Below are 21,182 nucleotides of genomic sequence, written 5' to 3'. Positions count from 1 at the left end.
GGCCAGGACCGCCCCCAGCATGAGCAGCTGCGGAAGGTGAGCAAATTTTACTCTGTCGTCCACATTTAAGAACAAAACCTTATATAAGCTGCAAATATGCCTTATCCCGTCAGCGCTTCCCAGGAAGGAAGCACAAATAAAGCACAAAGAACTCGCCTGGGATAAACCAAGGCACTGAGAACACACGTCCATGACGAAATCGAGCTCCGAGAGTTCTGCGTGCCACTCACACTTGTTCATGCCGAGCTCTTCCACTGGGTAAAATATTTACGGTTCTTTTTTTTTTTCATGAAACACTACACATTTTAATATCAAAGATTCCTTATGAAAGCTTCAACAATAAAATCATAAAGGAAGGAAAAATATTGAGCAATATCTTTAATATTTTTGCGTCTGGATAGACAGCAAGCTTCAAGTTGTCTTATTCCCACGGACGTATATATACACATACAGATACTGATACGTGTGCACACATAGTCTTCTGGAAACTGGTGACATATATAACGTTTCCGGTTAGAAACCACTGTTCCTTTTTCTTTACTTCAATCATGGATGTCTTCTCTTGACACTTAGGAGTCTCCAAAAGTGGTTTTAAATTGCTGCATAATTATCTCATGTGTGCAGGTGCCCTCTCCCCTCTTTTTTAATTTTTTCATCAAAATTAAAGGGGCAGATGGGGCGCCTGAGTGGCTCAGTCAGTTAAGTGTCCGACTTCAGCTCAGGTCATGATCTCGCAGTTCGTGAGTTCGAGCCCCACATCAGGCTCTGTGCTGACAGCTCAGGGCCTGGAGCCTGCTTCGGATTCTGTGTCTTCCTCTCTCTGCCCCTCCCCCCCTCACGCTCTGTCTCTCTTTGTCTTTCAAAAAATGAATAAACATTTAAAAAAAAATTTTTTTTAATTAAAGGGGCAGAGAGAGAGCGGGACAGGGAATCCAAAGCAGGCGACAGGCTAACAGCAGCAAGCCCCACGTGGGGCTCGAACTCACAAACTGTGAGATCATGACCTGAGCCAAAACCAAGAGTCCGACACTTAACCGACTGAGCCCCCCCAGGTGCCCCAGAATCTTAAGCAGGCTCCATGCTCTGTGTGGAGCCTGACATGAGGCCCAATCCCATGACCCTGGGATCATGACCTGACCTGAAATCAAGAGTTGGATGCTCAACTGACTGAGCCACCCAGGTGCCCCTGCTCCCCTCTGTTTTAAATCAGGGCAAATAAAAGCAAGAGAGTTGCAAAGTACTTTGGTATCATAAGCTCTGTCCTCTCAGCTGCCATGTTTAGAGGCATAAGCCATCCTAGCAGCTCCTATCCAGAGTAGAGAGTCCATTGTTTTGGTCCAGCTTTGGTTCTTCCAGAACTCACTGTGGAAAATGGAAGGCACTCGAGCTCTCAGTCCTGCTCTATCAGTGGGAATACCAAGGCAATGAGGACAATGCTGACCAGCTGGCCCAAGTTCAGCTTTCATATACATGGAGGTCAAATGAATGAATCAATGAAAGAAAGCTGGCTGATGTCATCGTCACCATCGTTATTTTGCAGGGTCCCTCGGCAGCCTGACAGTCTGCTTGAAGGCTGTCCAGCTCTGATCTCTCCCTCCTGCTGACAAGATGGAGAGCCCATAATCCCTCAAACAGCAGGTGCTAACCTCCACAGGATGGTGGGGGACTGTGTCCCCATAGCCTTCAAGTACTGTGTTCTCAACACGACATTTTAAGGAAATAACTTGAAACTGATGGCCGTTAAGGTCCATCTGAAAAAACCCAGAGGATTCTCCATGAAAACAAGGGTCAGCCTGTTCCTTGCAAGATGGAAACATCAGTTGTCAGATGAAAGGCCCTGGTGGAGACCACCCCAGAAGGTGGCAAAGAAAGGCACTTTTGTCAGGTGCTCACTCCTCCTTGATGTTAGAGCCCTCCTTTCTGTCCCCCGAAACCTCCAGGTCCTCCCGTGTAACCACATGTAACTAAAATTTCTACTGAGCCTTTACTGTCCTGCATTCCGTAAACCTTCTGAGACCAGAAGGGGGAAAAAAGACGCATAACTCGGGGGTGCCTGCGGGGCTCAGCCAGTTAAGCGTCTGACTGCGGCTCAGATCATGATCTCATGTCTCGTGGGTTCAGGCCCCACATCGGGCTCTGTGCTGACAGCTCAGAACCTGGAGCCTGCTTCAGATTCTGTGTTTCCCTCGCTCTCTGCCCCTCCCCCACTTGTGCTCTGTCTCTCTCTTTCAAAAAATAAATAAACATTAAAAAATGTGGTCTGCATTCCCCACACTGAGGTCGGGGCAGCCCACGCCTTTTCTGACTCCCCCGGGGTCAGACCTCCTGCTTGCGGGATCGGGATCCATGACAGGCAAACCCCAGGCAGGCAGGATGGTGAGTCAGGGGACAGGCGATGCTTCCGCAATGCTGACTGGGCCCTCGGGGACTCCTTGTCTCCTCCTAAGGCTTTGAGAACCAACCTGTCAGCCAGAGACCCTCGGTCCCAGCCTGGCTGGGTTCCCCAACTCGGTGACCTCTGGCTGCCCCTTTTTACAGCTCCTCTTGTTAAGGAGATAATGACAGCTGTGGAGTCAAGGTTTTCGTCACCGCCTCTGGGTATCAGGAGTGAGAAAACTTCTCAGGGATTCTGTAGAAATCTGGTTTTTAGGCATGCACACAATGGGGAGGGACGGGGAGGTAAAAGTCAGTGTGTCTCGAGCTGTCCCTACTCACCCTTTATTAAGCACACTGTTCTCCGCTGTGGTTCTTCATTCCCTCCTCTGCACCCTGGGCCCCGATACCCGCAGGGCATGCCCACACCAGCTCGCTGAATCCTCAGAGCCACCCCTCAAAGTAAGTATTATTTTCTTCGCTTGACAGATGAGGAAACCGAGGAACAGACAGGGTAAATAAACTGCCCCGGGCAGCACAGTTTTCAGGTGAAAGAAGGAAGATCAGAACCCACCTCTTTCTAGAGCCGGAGCCTAGAAACAGATTCCTTCCAACACACTAGCTTCATTCTAGAGAGTTCACTCCCCTGACTTTGCAGATTAAAAATTCGGCAGTGACGAAATGGACACGTTTGGGAAACAGACCACCCAACTTTTAATCCTGAAATCTGTCCCTCTTTTATGCTGCTGGACAATCGCAGACAAGACACCTTCCCCCAAAGCTTCAAGCGGAGAGATGTAGGCCGATGGTGTTGTCGACGTCATTGTGGTGGAAGAAGGCGATGAGCGGAAAGGGCTTTGAAAGAAAAAGTACAGATTTGTCAAGACATTACCAATATTCTCTGCAGGATAAAGAGCCATCACGTCTTTGGCTAAGACACAGATGGCGAAGGGAGTGAAGGGGGTGAGTAATAATGTCTTCTCCTGAGGCCCACACGTACATGGCATTTTTCAGCAGTAGGCTCATGTTTAAATCATGGCATTCTGAATTCCTCGCCTTGCTTCTAGATTTCTTCGTCTCTTTTTCCTAATACTCCCTCTTCAGACACCCATTTAAATAGGACATACCTCACCTCCTGCTGCTTCTCTTCTAGAAATAGAAATTCGACATCCATAGCCAAAGGGAATAAAACCTAAACTCTGGCATTTGGAAGGGCCCCCAGTTGCCATTATCTTCAACAACTGTGGTGCTGGAAATCCTTGAAGGACAGCTGCTTCTGGGTTACTTCCATTGTTGGAAAACGAGCAAGCTGACTGGGTCTTATTTTCTCAGTAGAATTGGCTACTACAAAAAAAAAATTTAATAATGCATCTAAAAGCACTTGGCAATCGAATTCAGCAAATTATTACATCAACCGAAACATCAGAATGGCCAAGTTAAAAACAATAAAACTTAAGCTCTACCCTAAAAATCCAATCTGGATTTCCCTGGATCCAAGAATTCTACCAACCACCCCACCTGCCCCCAATCTTCCACACTTTCAAACCCTTCTTTCTGAATCGGAGCACGTCAAGGCTACACAGGAGTCTTGGTCGGCCACATCTCCCTCCTTGCCAATAGCTTCCAGGGTTAGTGTTACTGTCTTCAGATCCAGGGTCACTGATGCCCAGCAGAAGCCAGATCTTCCTCCTGCCAGAGCCAGCTGGCCAACAGCACTGGTCGAATGTGGAGGGAAGTTGAGTGAGGATGATGCGTTTATGATGGGTATGTCCTGTTCACGGAACCCTAAGCTGGCAGCAGCTTCAGGCAGCCTAGCCTTCATTATAGCTACCTCCCCCAGCTCTGCGGGCTAGAACAAGAGAAGGGGAACTTCTTTTTGCCTGAGGCTTCCTGCCTGGCTCCACCTTCGAATCGCAACAGGGGGTCAGGAGCATCTCCTGTTTGGGACACCAACATTATGGATCCAGAATCACCTGCGCTGAAAAACAATGCCCTCTCAGCCCCTGCAAGAAACTACCATTCGTCCTGGTGCAAACACAGAGAAACTAAGGCACTGTGCGGAAGGGCATTTCCTCTAAGGTTGTAAGGTGGATGCATGCTAAAACCAAGGGAAGGTAGCAAGGCTCAAAGAGAGAAACTTACGGTGAATCTTTAGGGGATTTTTTTTCTGACAGAGCCACAGGGAAAGAGGATAGGACTGTGGACTGAGGCAAAGAGGGCCTCAAGGGGACCTTGTAACTCCCACCCTACTACACACAGAACCGCCAGTGTTTCCTCTCGATACCCTGTGAAATGTGTGCTGGTGGGAAGTACAGTAGAAGGGAGCGAAGGAGACGGCTGTAACTTCCTGAGCACTCCTGTTTTGCGAGGCGTTTCACTAATCTACTGTAAGTAGATTCTCATTTAACACCTGCAATAAACCCATAATACACTACAGTCCTCAGTCTACAGGTTGGAAGGTGGTAAGGCCACAAGAAAAAGGTTAAGTAACTTGCCAGAGAAAAGCAGCCACGAACAACAGAGCCAGGACTCAAACCCTGCCCCATCCTTTAAACCGTAATACTCTACACCCCGTGTATACACATATTCATACAAACACACATCCACATCTCTACTCTTCTGTGTACGTGTGTATTCAAACTTGGACACATCCATACCAAGATACCTACATCAAAGGTGAATTCCAGAATTATGGCAAGTAAAGGCTGGATCTTTGCTGAGGTCATGGATGACTTGAGTCTACTCTGGCAAGATACCCCTTAAGGGAACAACAGGTCTTCTCCCTTACCCATTGCCACCGCAGTTATCCAATCTGAAACAAGTCAGGGCAGAGAGAAGGGGCAGGCAATGCTAGGGCCAAGAGAGAAGCCGTGTTGCATGACAACAAGAACAATATTTAGCAAAGGCAGGAACAAAGAAGTTCCCAGAAGCAGCAAACAGCGGGTTGATGAGCAGCTCAAACTCACGTGCTGTCTCTTTGGGATACAGCCCCAGTGTAAACAGCTCAGACCACTTCAGGGTGTGTAAATCTCGGTCACGGTGACTGGGCTATTCCCGAGCTGGCAAGCACCAGGGTAAATAACAAGGGATTGGAGACAAGCCTCCGGGTGTGCAGGGTGGGGGAAGGAGGAGTGGAGAAGAGAGGGTAACTGGTGATGAACAGTCCTGGGACTCAGTGCCTCCAGGGATTCGAAGGATGCTCAAGTAGCATCCTTGTGAAGGGGAGACTTGGTGACAGTCAAGGATACAGTCTAGTTGGGGAGTCAAGCCACAGCTCCATCACTCCCCAGAACTGCTGTGTCACCGTGGGCACCTGTTAATCAGATTCAGTTTGTCCAATGATCCCAGACCGACTGCATTACTGTAGGCAACCTGACTATGAGAAATGAGTTTTCTCAATGAACCATGCAGGTCAATGCTGGCAAGGATGTTTCTCAACATGAACGGGGCCAAATCCATGGCTCTTTCACTCTCTCAGGGAGTGGTAAGTGACTAGGACATCAGACTTCCTGCCCTGCCCTCAGCAGAAGGCTAATGAGAAGCCCCTGTTTTACAGACTTTCAAATTCCCTTCTTCCCTTATCCTCCATAACGGTGAGGTATTCTTCAGCGTTGCGTTCCTTATGGGCAAGGGAGTAGTTTGCCAAACTATATTCTAAGGAGCAGTAACTCCACTGGTAGTATAAGGTATTGTGTGAAAAGACATTCTGTGCTTAACCTTATAAAATGCTAATCACTGCTTTCTTTATTGCAGGGCTTAGCAGTGTCTATAAATGCTTTGTGCACAGTTAATCTCCACATTCCCCAGACATTTTTCATCATAACGCCCTCGGTTTTGTTTGTTTATTTTTGCTGAATATCTTCCAGCATTAGAATGCCATGAAACCCACTTTGGAAAAATGTCAGACTGGACCAACAGCTCTTTCGATAGATTGTTCAAGTCCCTTAAGGAAAAGAACTCTGTCTTGTTCATCATGACATCCCCAAGTACCTAGGATCGCGCCTGGCCCCGGGGTAGGTGCGTGATCAAGTTTGCTGAATAAATACCTGAATGTGGACACGTGAAGCACATGTGATTCCCAGGGAAAGATTAGTTCTGACAAAGAGTGAGGTTAGAAACAGCTCTTGCTGTCACACGGGAGTCTCGATGGTGCAGTATGAGGAATCCATTGGGTCTATTACTGTGAATAGTTTTGTTAACTGCAGTGTGTATCTCATTTCTACAAAGACTAGGGATGCTCGCTTGTTCTGTTCCACCAGTAGGTTGGCCAGGGGAGCCGGGCTTGCACAGAAGGAAGGCTGAGCACCACGTAGAAGCAGGCAGCCAACCACCCACTGGGAGGCAGAAAGCCAGACCAAGAAATCCTGCAACAAACATTCTTTACTGGCACCCAAACCCCCGCTTCTGTTCACAACCAGGTGAGCCAAGGGGATGTGGCAAAGTATGGGAGTAGAAGTGACCAGCTAGAAGCTAAACTCAGGCAACGTGTCCTGGGACACCTCAGGTACTCTCCACCTTCAGTGCTGATCCGGAGGGAAGATCCCAGCATGGGGGCGATTCACTGATCACATGCCAAGGAATCCTATGAAGGAAGTGGGGAGGGGGCTCTGAAAAACACTGACCCTTCAGCTCCTCAGTCTTCAAGTGATTCATTTGACTTGAAGCAAACTGGGTCAACATCCCCTCCATTTAGTGGTTTTCCATTCAACTGGCTGAAAAAACTTTTTTTAAACCAATCTTGGATTCAGCTTATGAGGACAACTGCCTTGTCTCCCCATGAGCTAACGTTGCCTGAATGTGTTCCTCACTCTGTTCTGGCGGCAGCCCCGGTTTTCCAATCACCAAACCCACTGACCAGACTTCTACTCACACGGAGACTCACTGCCAAACCACTAACGCAGCCCTCTGAAACGGCCAGAACCTCAGGGAGGGTGGTGACACAGACACCCACACCGCAGGAATAAAGGCATTTCCCCAGCTCCAGAGGCAGAAGGGTGACAGAAATAGGTGTCTTCATTTGCTGCCCAGACGATGGGGGCACTTCTCTTAACTGTTCCACGTTACTGTCTGGTAGACAGTAGATCCTTATTCATGGTTGAAATGAATTGGTTAAAGCCCATCTTAATTTTACTGGAAGGGGATGGTGTCTCCATCCCCTGCTATATCCATCAACTGCGTTATGCCAAAAAAGAAGGGGAAAAAATGCTTGCCTTTATTTATTCCAGTCCTGCTTCTCCCATTGCAAAGCGTTAAGGGTTTACACACTGATGATCTTGACAGAATAAATCCATAAAGGAGATAGGCTACATAGTATCAGGGCTGGACATGAAACACGGCTCATCCTTAACTCTATCCCTTTGCGAACAGACACGTGATTCCAATGATAAAAGTTGACCACGAGACAAAGAAAGTCTCACTTTCTATGCTGGTTCAGAATAAGACACATGATCTTGTGGACAGCGCTCCCAGCAACTGGTTAAAGTTTTGGGTCTCTGCTCAGTGCCTCAGTTTCCTTCAGGGAACGGCTCCCCCCCAGTCCCAGATCCCACATGGGCCCACGGGGGCTTTTGATGCCTCTCTCCCTCCTCCCGCATCCTCTGTCTCCGCAGTGGTGAGTATACGGCCTCACTTCTGCCATTCTGAGCACTTTCAGTGCCCAAGGGATAACCAGATTTCTTTACTGACACCATGTTCTTTTATGAGTCAGCCAAAATACAGCCAGCACATCTACCTACCATAGTCAGTGTCATGGAGGGCTTCAGTGTGTGTTACGGAGCCAGACTGTCTGGGCTCCAACATGGATGTCCAGCCATGTGGCCAGGGCGAGTACTCCCTACCTAAGTTCCTCCATGTGTCATTAAATAAATTAAACGTAAGGCACATAGGACAGAGCCTGGTATTTACCACAAACGCCATTAATTATCTGGGTGGCCAAACTTACGGTCAGGTCCCTTATACATGAGAGGATGGGAGGCTATTTGGTGCTTCCATCATCAAGGGTGAAGGGTTTGAGGTACAACCCCTACCCACTCTGCTGTCAACCACACGGGTTCTGGGTTTGTCTCACAGATAACTGTACCCCAGAAAAATGAAAGGAGTGGAGCTGAGCCAGGAGCAGTGGAAGATCCCATTGACTAAAGAGTACAATACCAACTCTAATTCTCTGCCTTCCTTGAGTAGTTTTGCTTATAGGTACAAGGTTTGTTTTTTCCTACACATTTCACTGTCAACCTAATGCCTCAGCCCAGATCTTAAGATGGCTGACAAGCAGAATTCCTTAAACACAGACCAGGCTTGGAAGCTGGTAGACGTTTTGCCACTGATCTGGTAGCTTTCAAAGCTCCAGCTGGCCTCTGGCCCCTTTACCCTGGAATTCAGGAACTGGAAAATGTAAACACTGCATTTCCCTCTTCTCTCAAATTAAAAAAAAAAAAAAAAAAAAAAGAGGGGAGGGAGCTGGGCTCTTGTGACTTTCAGATATCCCAGAGTGAGGGTGACAGGTCCTCCCACATTTGGGGGGAAACGGGGCACCAACTTCCCTCATTTATCACTGAAATGGCACTTCTCCCAATCCACACATACAACAAATCAATCGCAGCTTCTAGAGCTGGTCTCAGGGGAGGCAGGTAGAGACGTCTCTCTTGCATGGGGATTGGCCGCCCCTAGTGGGACAGGTGGGAATAATTTCTGACTTAAGGCCAGTCACTAGATCCCCCCAGACACCATTATCTCAGCCATTTCTGTCTAGCCAGTGTAACTCAGATGTAGGTAAGTTTAAATCAAACCCTCAGTCCATGCCAGTGGTATTCCAAAGCCTTCCCTAAGACTTCTGGGTATTTCTGAGAGACTCACATGCTTTAAGCCACTTCTGCCTTTGGGCTCCCATGTCCAAAGGTGCTTTGTCCCCAGCTTATTGACCCAGACATACTACCCAGCTTCATCCTCTGTTTCCATCAAAAGCTCACTCTTGAGAGCTCAAGGGACTAAAACATTTTACTGAAGTGTTGGTGGTCACAGAGGTTCTACATGTTCTACAAAACCCACAAGTTTCTATTCACATTCCTTCTTTTCGAAGTCCTGTCAAGGGGCACCTGGGTGGCTCAGTCGGTTGAGCATCCTACTTCGGCTCAGGTCATGATCTCACGGTCCATGAGTTTGAGCCCCGCGTCGGGCTCTGTGCTAACAGCTCAGAGCCTGGAGCCTGTTTTGCATTCTGTGTCTCCCTCTCCCCTCCCTCCCATCCCCTCCCCCCCCCCCCCCCCCCCACTGCTCGTGCTCTGTCTCAAAAATACATAAAAACATTAAAAATAAAATAAAATAAAGTAAAATAAAATAAAATAAAATAAAATAAAATAAAATAAAATAAAGAGTCCTGTCAAGCTACTCAATCCTCTCATGTGTTTCTCCCCAACCAGCACCAAGCGCTCTGCCTTCTGGCTTTCACTCTCCCTTTCCGCCCCGCCCCTCTCAGGAACGCAGTCAAAATCTCTCTTGCCAGTAGGAAGTAGCCAGGAACATACACGTAGGTTGAAAAGGTGGGGTGTCTGGCCTTAGAGAGGACCAACCTACCTTCAAATCCTACCTAAATACTTTTGCAGGCATTTCGACCCAAAGACTGCCAGACCTTCAGCTCTACGAGTCTCCCTCTTTGCCGCAGGCGACCAGTGCCACCGAAACTGGGGCTAGCAAGGACTCTCTCCTACCACACGGGTCCTGAAGCCCTGCCAAGCGGAGACGTACGTCAGCATAATCGATCCACCCGTTAGATGCGGGAATTTAAGTCACCCAGGTACCAGGCGAGTTTGAGCTCAGGAATTAGACGGTCTGAGCTCACCCGAGGCTCCACTCATCTGCCTGTGCATTCTTTGTCTTTTTCATCATGATTGCAGCAAACTTTAAGCAATGCAAAATTTACCATTTCAGTCACTTTTCAGTGTTCCGTTCAGTGGCTCGTGCAAACAACACCACTATTCATCTCCAGAACTTTTTCATGATCTCACAGTGAAACTCCACGCCCACTAAACGTGAACTCGCCCAACTCTCCTCCCCTCTCCCCGAGCCCCTCCTGGATCTCCCTGCTCTGTGCACCTTCTATGAGTAAAACCACACAGTATTTATTTTTCCTTTGTGTCTGGCTTCTTCCACTTAGCATGTAATGTCTTCAAAATTCAGCCCTGCTATAGTCAGTGTCAGCGCTTTGTTCCTTTTCAAGGCTGAATGGTATTCCAGTGGGTATAGATACCACACTTTGTCCATGGATGGACATCTGGGGTTGTTTCCACCTTTTGGCTATTGGAAATAAGGCTGTGACGGACACTGGTATACAAATACCTGTTCGAGTCCCCGCTTTCATTTCTTTTGCGCATACACCCAGAAATGGAATTGCTGGGTCAAACGTTTAGGTGTTTTTTTTTTTTTTTTTTTGAGAAACCAGGCCAGTGCATCCTTGAACAGGTCACAGAACCTCTCTAAACCCCGTTTGTGAAATAAGGATAATAACAGCCCCTACCTTATTAGGGTGGCCTGAGAATTCATGCACGCACGGAATTTGGCTCAAAGACTGGGCACGACATAAAGGTCCACAGATGTTTCATCACGTTGCCGTCGGAAATTAAGGTGCTCAAAACTAAGTGATCTCCAAAGTCGCTCCCAGCTCCAAAAGTCCATGACCCCACCATCAAATTATTTTCCCGGTGGAGAAGCCACAGCTCTTAGTTATCGATCAGGGGAACACTGTCTTCGTGGTCCCCACGAGAATCCACCCCAGCCAAGATGGCCCAATTTCCAAAGCTCTCTCCTTGGAGTTTGCTAACACATCCCATCATAAACCAACATCTCATGTTTCTTGCCACTCCTTTCCCCTTGCTCTCTTTCCACATTCCCTTTCTCGGCTGGTTGCTCCTGCCCACTGGATATCTGGGCTCCAAATTATCTTCCCCGGTTGCCTCTACGTTCGTTCTCCGCAAGCTAATGTCTTTTGGAAGCAACACTTGCAAAATTATCCATATTAAGGTTTCGTTCCCAAGAGTCACATATTTTACATGAGTTTTTCCTCTTAGGCAGAATCCTGCTGGCAAAGCCACTGCTGTCTGGTGGAGTCACTGGAGTCGGGTTTCTCCCCCACATGCTGTTTATGTTGGGTTGTCACTTGGCCTAATGTTTGCATTCTCACCCCGCAGCATGTGTCCCGTGTCGATGAGCCACAACCACCTCCTGTGCCATCCGCACAACATCCAGTGGATGTTGACAGTTCATCAAACGCTCGTTTTAGAAAAGCAATTAGAGGAAATCTGCTTCCAGGCTCTTCTAGACGGGGCCAGATTCAGCATTCCAGCCGGGAGTGGACTCACTTACTCTTTGAGGAATTATTTCCCTTCTCCACTCTGTTCCTCCCTCTCCCCTCTGACGGTGGACGTTCAACCACCAAAATAGCCTCACTAGGCACGTGAGGCTGCTGGAGGGTGCTACGGGGTTCCGTCAACAGCATGACTGCCAGGCACCCTTCCCGAAGCTTTTCCGTAGCCAAAGGTAAAAGAGATTCTCGGGTCAGGAGTAAATGGGTTTTGTTTTCCAGATCCCGGGCAAGAAGAGAGGGGCAGCTGACCTTTGTTTTTTAACTGGCGTGGGTTTGAGCCATCTTACCTGCTGTGTTACAAAAAAGGAAGCAGGGGAGGGTTGATGTAGCCACGAGGAACTAGTCCTCGGAGCCCTGGTGCTCTGGGAAGGAACCCCCCGATGGAGTTGGGCTAGGGCCACCAAAAGGCAGAGACGAACAGGGAGGAATCCTAATGAAAGTTGGTGACTTACTCCTGGGCGAGCACTTGTGTGTATGGACTATCAGGCCCCTCGTGGGCTCCTTCTTCCTTCAATATTTATTGTCCCCAGGTGCCACTGAGGCAACACTCCAATGAAACACCCCCGCTTGAGAGCAGAGCGCCAAGGAAGATTTCACCTGGGGCCGGCAGGCTACAGGTGGAAAGTTCTGACCAAAATGGTTGGTTGGTTTTTCATGTGTCCTGGCTTTTTGTTCATCATGAAGGGACGTGCCTATGGTCGAGTCCCCTATCTATACAGCAGGCTATTGACTTTAGGCCCTCAGCACCCCCACTGAACCCTGATTCATTCCCGGACACTTGCCAGCTACCTGCAGCAACGGGGCGCCCACCTCTTAAGTAGAACACAGGTGACAAGTAACCAGCAAGGTGACAGGTAACCAGCACAGAAGGCGAGTAGCAAATGCTCACACACTCCCTGCTCCTCCCCAAGCTGCCCTGTTTTGTCACATCTGCACACGTCAGCCTGCCCTTCCCTCAGCACGTCTCACCTACCTCCTGACTCCTGGCCCCGCTCGAGCCAGGTAAGGACAGATGCACCCAGAAGTCCCTGCTTCTCTGCCTGCCAGCGAGCTGTTACAAGACAAGCCTGCCATTCCCTCCCGGGGTCAAGAGGCCCCACAGGAGCTCTGGGTCACATTTCAGCCTCAGTTGTCCCGGGAGCCCATTTGACACGGGGTTTGCGGCTCAGAAAATGATAGTGAAAAACACAGAAGCCAAAGCTCTTTCCAAACAAACACTGTGTGTCCCCAGAAACGATTCTGCACTTTTAACCCCGGCCGTTTTTTGCTTGTTGTTTTTTTTTGTTTTTTTTTTTTTCTCTTCTTTCTCATTCTTATGGGAAGGAAGTGTATATATGCTGAGTGGGTGAATCTCCCAGGCTGGGGCTCTGTTCTGAAGGCTGGGACTGCAGGATTTCAGCAAGCTACATCCACCAGGAGGAACACCCTTGCTGCGAGCCTTGCTCTTGGTTCGTTTTTCTCCTTCCCGCTTCACCTCCGGGGGGGCTCTTTCCAGGGGAAACTTCTCCCTCTTGCTAGTCAGAGGGGGTGAATCAGACCGGATAGATTCCCGGAGGTACTTCTGTGCTTTACGAAGATAAAATGAAAACTAGGAAAATGCACTGGAGCTGGTACCCTTTCCTGAGGCAGTCCAGTCCCACCAGTTGGGATGATAAAACGGTGCCCCATTCTCAGGGAGGACAGACGCTCCAGCACCAGCAGCCAAGCCCCCCAAATTACATCAGTGCTGCCTCTGCTCCCCCCAGCCCCCCACCTAGCACCACCACCTCTCGGGGCTCCCCCCCCCGAGGGGCAGGGGGGGGTCCCTTCCATACCCAGGAGGGAAGTGCCCCTGGGGGGCCCTGAACGCTACTCACAGTACCTCTAGGCAAGGATGAGATGAGAAGGAGCTGCAGGAAAGTGAGCCCCAACTGCGTCCAGCAGCCCAGCTCCATCGTTCCCGCGCCGGTGCCAGAGTGACTGCTGGGGAGGGACCGAAGGGAGGCTGGGGCAGGCGGCTCTTACAGGGACCTCCCCAAGCCCCAGCTGAGCGGGAGCTCGGGTTTCAGCTCGCCAGGCTCTCCCATCCTCGTCCGAGGGGAACCACCTTCAGCCAGAGCGACGTCAGCCCAAACCTCTCCTCTCCGCTGCCTTAACCCTTGCGGGGCCCGGGAGGTGTGGTCACGCCGAGGGACGCCCGGGGCAGGAGGCCAGCCTGAGTCAGGCTGAATGCCCAGAGCCGGGTTGGAGCCGCGGGGGCAGGGGTGGGGGGGTGATGCTGGGGGAGAGCTGGTAGCACCCCCGATGGGGGTAAAGGTAGGCGGGATGGTGGGGCAGCTCAGGTGAGGCCCGAAACCCCACCCCCACCCCACCACCATCCCACAGGAACTCTGCCAGGACTACAGACTCAGTCTAAGAACGTGGCCTTGACCGGGGAGAAAGGGAGACAACCCTCCCCCCCACCCACCTCTATCCCCGAGTTCTGCTTCCCCCTCTGCAGCTCCTCCAGGTGATCACAATTTGAAAACCTTATCCTTTGCATCACAGGCATCTTCCTCTGATGCCCAATCATGGAGTGTTCAGGAGCATAAAGTGTGTGCCAGGCAAGGAAGTAGGCTCAGGGATAAAAGAACACAGAGGACCCTGCCGCCTCCGTTGTGAGAGCAGCAGTCTAGACACAGGAATAGCAAATGACATCTCAAATGAGGACAAAGAACGCTTATTAGACAATAGCTGATTTTTTTTTAATTTTTTTTAACGTTTATTCATTTTTGAGACACAGAGAGACAGAGCATGAATGGGGGAAGGTCAGAGAGAGAGAGAGAGACAGACACAGGATCGGAAGCAGGCTCCAGGCTCCGAGCTGTCAGCACAGAGCCCGACGCGGGGCTCGAACTCATGGACCATGAGATCATGACCTGAGCTGAAGTCGGACGCCCAACCGACTGAGCCACCCCGGTGCCCCTAGACAATAGCTGATTTTTAACATCAATCTCTCTGTGCCAGGGATCTAAGTACCTTACACGTATCAACTCATTCATTCCTCGTAATTAACCTATCGTCTCCGCTTTACAGGGAGGCAAACTGAGTGGATGAGCATTCAACAGCTCATCCAAGGCCACGCTGTGGGTAAGTGGCACAGCCAGGGTTTGAACCCAGGTCCAAAGGCAGCAGTCGTAGCCGTCGGGCTCTACCACTCCCTAGGATGCTGTGAATATGGCGCTAAAGTGCCGCAGGCACTGTGTGCGTGTGCAACAGACGGTCCTGTCCACACAGCACGCACGCAGAAACCCAAGCCTCTGAGAGGAAGTGACGTGCTCAAGGTCACTCAGCCGGAAGCAGCAGGGCAGGATTCACAGCCAGGTCTAACTCAGGGAAGTGTTGGGGCTTCAGGCCATGCCTGGTCCCAGTTTGCACTCTCACATGAAGAACCCATGTTGGGAGAAGTGAGTGATCATTCAGGCCCAGGGCAGCAGGAGGTTTACCTGAACCGGGGAAGCTTCGCCTGGAGCCTGGGAGACAGGGAGGATGTCAACCCAGGCAGGGGCGTGGGGAGGCCTTTCTAGGAGGAAGGACTAAATTTGACCGGGGCCACCGGGAAATAATCAGTATTTGCCTGTGTATAGTACAACTTTATATTTATTCTTGTCCCCAAAGGATCCATGGCAATGTGTACCATTAAAATACATCTTTAACGGTTTGGATAAACAATATCAGTACCAGAACAAAAGCCAACTCAGGAGGATAGACAATGTGTGTCACGTGGATGGGGCAGAGAGCAGGAAAAGAGGAAGCAAGTCATTAGGGTGTTTGGATTTTATTCTGGAGCGAATGAGGGGCTCTGGCGGTTTAGGAGCAGGGGTGCTGAGCCCGAAGCAAATTTCTAGGAAGAAAAGCCACCTTGGCATCCAGACCGAGGGAAGGAGGAGGCCAAGGCTGGCATTGGGAGCATATCTGAGACTGTTGACAGACTTGGAGTAAACAGTAAGCAATGGAGTGGAAGGAAAGAAGGATGGGTAAAACTTAGGGAAGGGAGAGCCCCCAGGGCTCAGGCTAGACTGGATAGGCAGGGGCCTGGCCCAGGCACTCCTCTCAGAGAGAAACTCCTAAATCCCAGCCCTGCTCCTGGGGCCTATTGCAGGGAAGTAACCGTGAACAGGAACTGGGCAGTCAGAGCCCTGTGTTCAAAACCTTGATTCACCACTTTCTGACTCTATGTCTGTGAGATCACACAAAATACATGCTGGTCTTTGCCCCGAGCTCCTGGCACAGAGCGCTGACACCCTTGCGTCTCCTGGGTGATACGAACATCTTTGGTCCTAATGAGGCAACTCTGGCTGGGCTCCAGGATAGGGCTGGTCACTAGAAAGATCAAGCCATGACTGAAAGCTTGGAATTTTCAGTCCCACCCCCTATTCTCTTGAGAAGGGAAAAGGGGTGAAAATGGACTTAATGGCCCGTCATGCCTAAAATGACAAAGCTTCCGGAAAAATCCCAATGGTACGAGGTTTGGAGGGCTTCCAGCTTGGGGAACACAACCATGTACCAGTAGGATGATATACCCCAACTCCATGGGGGGATGATCCACCCCAACTCCATGGGGGGATGATCCACCCCAACTCCATGGGGGGATGATACACCCCAACTCCATGGGGGGATGATATACCCCAACTCCATGGGGGGATGATATACCTCAACTCCAAGCTCCTGACTTGGGACCCTCCCAGACCTCCCGTACGTATCTCTTCATTTGTATCCTTCGTCATACCCTTTAATAAACTGGTAAATGTAAGGGCTTCCCTGAGCTCTGTGAGCCCCTCAAGCAAGCAATTGAATCCAATGAGGAGGAAGTCACGGGACGCTCCAGATTTGCAGCCAAGTGGGACAGGGGTTGTGGGTAACTTGGGGACCTAGTACTGGCGGTTGATGTCTGAAGTGGGGGACAGTCTCATGAGACTGAGCCCTTGACCTGTGGGATGTGGCACTCCCCCCAGGCAGTGTCAGGATTGAGTAAACTTATAGAACACCCAGCTGGTGTTGCAGACTTGCGTGGTGCGGGGAAAACCCACACATACCTGGTATCAGAAGTGTCCAAAATGAGTATGGTAGTGGTCCAAGAGTAGAGGACACACCCAGAAGAAGGAAGGGCAGGGGTTTGGGGTTTTTTTTCCTAATACAATGACCTAAACCAAGCTAACTGACTCTTTGAATCTCAGTCTTCTCATCTGTAGAATGGAAATAATCATCAAACTTTGTAGACGGGAGAATTTAGGGAGACTGGGTATATAAGGCCCTTAGCACAGTGCCTACCTCATACTAAATGCTCAATGAATAGTAATCATTGGGACGCCTGGGTGGCTCTGTTGGTTAAGCGTCTGACTTCAGCTTAGCTCATGATCACACGGTTCATGAGTTCGAGCCCCCGTCAGGCTTTGTGCTGACAGCTCAGAGCCTGCCGCCTGCTTCGGATTCTGTGTCTCCCTCTCCCTCTGTTCTTCCCCTGCTCGCACTCACTCTGTCTCCCTCTCTCTCAAAAATAAAGACTAAAATAAAAATGTTTTTAAATAGTAATCATTATCTGCATTATGGGCCTGAGTCTAACACCAAGGAAATCCTATGGTATGGACCTTCTTCCTCACCCTCAACTTCCCTGTCCAGGTGAAATGTGATTAAAACAAGCACCGGGGCACCTGGGTAACTCAGTCAGTTAAGCGTCTGACTTTAGCTCAGGTCATGATCTTGTGGCTCCTGGGTTCAGGCCCCGCATGGGGCTCTGTGCTGAGAGCTCAGAGCCTGGAGCCTGCTTCGGATTCTGCGTCTCCGTCTCTCTCTGCCCTCCCCCACTCATGCCCTTCCTCTCGCTCTCAAAAATAAATAAACATTAAAAAATTATTTTTAAAAAAGCACCAAAAAAAAAAAAAGCCTTAAAAAGGTGGGAAATACCAAAGAGCAGCATATCTAAGGGGTGGAAGGCGGAGGTGAGAAGAGGGGAGGTTCACTTTATGTCTGGTCAACCAGCCCCAGTCCTTCGATGATGGGACTGGGGAGGAGGTGACTTAGTTTCCAAATAATGGTAGGTGTTAGAGCCTCTCAAGAGTCTGTTCTTACTACCAGCTGACAGTAGCACTTCCTTCTTCCATGATCCTGCATCTCCAGCCGCCGCCCCCCCACCCCCGCCCCTGCCACACACACACATTCAACCTCCCTGGGTTGATAACCCAGCAGCCTCACCCCTACAGCAACTATACCCCAACAGGGCAGGACTCCAGGTGATGAACCTAAAGGAGTCCCTAGTGCCAGGTCTTTGCTCCTCCAGGCTTAGAAACCTGGAAACGGGCCCTCACTGCTCTTCCTGGAATGCCCACAGTAGTAATTGCTCCCTGCTAATTTGTTGTCTTATTTGGGTTTGCAGATTTCCCACGGCTACAGAGTCTGGAAAGGAATTCTCAGAAAGAAGCAGGACACATTTCTGTGGGGAACTCAAAGCCATGCATGATCCAATATTTCCTTGTTGAACTTCACGATAAACCTGGGCTCATAGAGGGAGAGGGAAGCCAGGACTATGATACAGAAAAGCTCAGTGGTTTGCCTGAGGCTGTACAGCCCTACACAAATTTCGATTTTCCTACACAAGTTTAATTTCCTCTCTTCCCATTATGGTCAACTCAACTTTTCATAGCAATAGAGTTCAGTACTGTCCTAAATCAGGGCTTCTTAACCTGGATCCCATGGGCTCTCTTGGGAGGAGGTTTTTGGAGGGCCTTCAAACCTCCCCAAATTATATGCAAAATTTTGCATGCAGTTTGGAGTAAGAGGGAGCCATAGCCTTCTTCAAAGCCTCAAGAGGATCTACAAACTTCCAACTCATTTCAGAATCACTGATATTCAAAAGCTGACACTGAAAAGTTGAGGAAATATTTGTTGGGTTTGGGGAAAGTGGTTTTATGTGTACAATTGTTGAGTCTAGGCTACAAACTACACGGTGGATATTTGAAGGACCAGCCTTCCCCCTAGCTTTTCCCTGATTTCTGCCTTAAAAGCACTTGCCTTGGATCACTGGCTACCGTTGAGTCTGGCTGGAGCACTTACTATCCCATGTACACCTGGGCAGGTTCTCTCAGCTGTGATGGCCTTAGATTCGTCATCTGTTAAATGGGACGAATAATATCTGCCCCCAGAAGGTTGAAGTAAAGTGCTCGGCACAGTGCCTAAAATACACCAAGCATGCAGTAAATGTTAGCTATTTTTATTGCCGTTATCTCCCCCTTCTGCCCTTATCTTCGACACCCACTTCTGGCAGAAGTAAATCGCCAAAAAGGCGTGGGTGAAAAAAGGCAAGTTGCCAGGCTGGGAAGCAGGGAGTGACGCCTGGAATTAAGAATTATCAACTTATAATCAGCGCTCAGAAATCAATAATGGGCTGTAGTAGAAGGAGTCAAGCCACCCATTTAATTACAAGTCACAATACCCACTAATATTCACGTGAAAGGATGAGGCACTCTAGCAAAACCTGTACCTTTTTCAGTGCCACCAGGGAGGCTGGTTGCATGTGAATACACAGGAAGAAACCCCTGAGAAGGCTGCCTTGTGAATGAATGCCAACAGCTCCCCCGGTCTCCAAGCTGTACCTTGGGATCAGCACCCAGCAGCCACCACGCGGTGGGAAAGCCAGAGGAAAGACGGCTAGGGTAGAACGGTCTGCAAACCCGAGAGAAACATAGCAGACTAACGGGGTAATTACGTTTGGTTTTCCTCCGCCGCACGAAACGCAAAGTTCAAGTCAACCAGGGCCCAAGACGGAGAGGGGTAGGTCTGTGGGAAAGACAAAGGGCCCTCCCACCGGAGCCTGCTAGAACCTGCCCACCATGGAAGCCTCCAGCCCTAATGAATCCCGGCTGTTCACCTACACAATGAGCAATAATGTTCTGCCTCCAGGTCTGGCACAGCTCTGCTCCCTTTCCACTGGGAGCCAGGCTAGGGGGTAGGTGCGTGGTGCTTTCTCTGGCCACATTCTTCCTGCTTTATGTCATTCTTCATGCAAATTGCCGAAAGCCAGGCAGCTTCCCTCCTTCATAGTTGAAGGGCTCCTGAACCACTTGGGGAAACCTGTTCTTGACTTCGACGTGTGTATTTATAAGCCACTTTAAAAAAAATGTTGTCTGCTATGCAACTGAACTGCAAAGCTTTATACAGAATATACTGGCAAAAATTCTGACCACGGTCCAAGTGGCTAGCTCCACAGTTCTGTGCAGTTGAGCTATTTTGAGGGGGGAAGGGGACAAAAGCAGAATGAATAACTCCAAGGGAAGGCACCAGGGTACCCTGGCACCAAAAAGGCACTGTAGTCAGCAGACCCCAGTATGGATCAAGGTTCTACCACCTACTGGCTAGCTGAAGTTGGGCTAGTTCACTGGTCTCTCTGAGCCTCGGTTTGCTCATCTATAAAAAAGGAGGTTATAGCTACCTTATAATTTTGGTGAGAAGATTCAAATGAGGCTGGCTAACATAACGGTAGCTCAATTAGTGGTGACTATTATTATAACTATGTGTGGACATCTGATCTTAAGAGTTTTCAAAAGACCCTCCCTTCAGAAATGTAACTGAAATTAAATAGCTACCATTTTCCTCAGGTCTAGTGACGTCAGTTATGTTCCTATATTAATTTGAAAGAAATTCATGTCTGAAAAATATATTGCCTTGTACATTTCTGCTTCCAGCTGGAGGTCTCGGGACAGGGGGTGGTGCATTTGTTTGAAGACAAGTTGAGAGGCCCGACCTGAATGGACCCCATCCAAGCGTTAGGGGAAAATGTATTCTGACGCTTGTTAAAGACAGTAAGGAAGACTTTACTCAAGAGACCACTGCGATAGAGCTTTGCCGTAGACGGAAGAGACCAGGCTTAACTGTGAATACAACAAGGAAAAGTGGGGATTTATAGCCAAGGAACAGGGTAGAAATCAGTGGATGGAAAATTATCAAGGGGAAACTCAGGGATAAGAGGGGGATATTCTGGCTAAACCAATTTGACAGGATTCTTGCTGAAGGTAGGCCTGGGTGATCAGATACCAAGGTTGGGAGATTTTCACTAAGCTGGGATTCTTGCTCTTGAGGACAAGGCCCATGGGTGAGGTCTAGTAAAAGAGAAAAAAAAGGGTTTGGTTAAGGAAACAGTCTTTGTCACAGAACCCAGAAAAAAGCCTGGGTGGGGAGGGGGGGCGGGTCTGTGCATTGACTGTCTGGTTCAATCTTGCTACATTGTTCATTAGGATAAATAGGATTTGTATGTAAAGCAAGTTGACTTCTTCCATGGAAGGAAGCAAACCAGATAAAAAGCATTTGCTCCCTTATTCAGTTCAGTTTATTGCCTGTCTGCTATGTGCCAGTCATCATTTCAAATCCTTGGAATATGGCTCTGAACAAAACCTGTGTGGTCCCTCACCTTGTGGATTTACAGACCCGAGAGCAATGAGACGTG

General features: G+C 49.3%; 1 protein-coding gene across 4 annotated transcripts in view; it reads right to left on the bottom strand.

Annotated features, from left to right (window-relative positions):
* The window catches only part of PAMR1 (peptidase domain containing associated with muscle regeneration 1), a 163,711-nt gene that overhangs the window by 66,293 nt on the left and 76,236 nt on the right, over window positions 1–21,182 (bottom strand). Inside the window, exon 1 of one of the 4 annotated variants that reach the window (XM_053203309.1) lies at window positions 13,590–13,862. The exons of 1 other annotated variant lie outside the window; for it this stretch is intronic. In XM_053203309.1, the coding sequence (XP_053059284.1) occupies window positions 13,590–13,662 (73 nt within the window). In that variant the 5' untranslated portion in view covers window positions 13,663–13,862. Of the gene's footprint in view, window positions 1–12,701; window positions 13,423–13,589; window positions 13,863–21,182 lie in introns of those variants that run through there. 2 more of the 4 variants (XM_015074400.3, XM_053203308.1) reach the window with 2 other exon arrangements.

The sequence above is a fragment of the Acinonyx jubatus genome, chromosome D1 (assembly GCF_027475565.1).
Source record: "Acinonyx jubatus isolate Ajub_Pintada_27869175 chromosome D1, VMU_Ajub_asm_v1.0, whole genome shotgun sequence".
NCBI classification, from domain to species: Eukaryota; Metazoa; Chordata; class Mammalia; order Carnivora; family Felidae; genus Acinonyx; species Acinonyx jubatus.
Note: the sequence above shows the minus strand (reverse complement) of the source record. Positions and strands in the feature narration are given on the sequence as shown.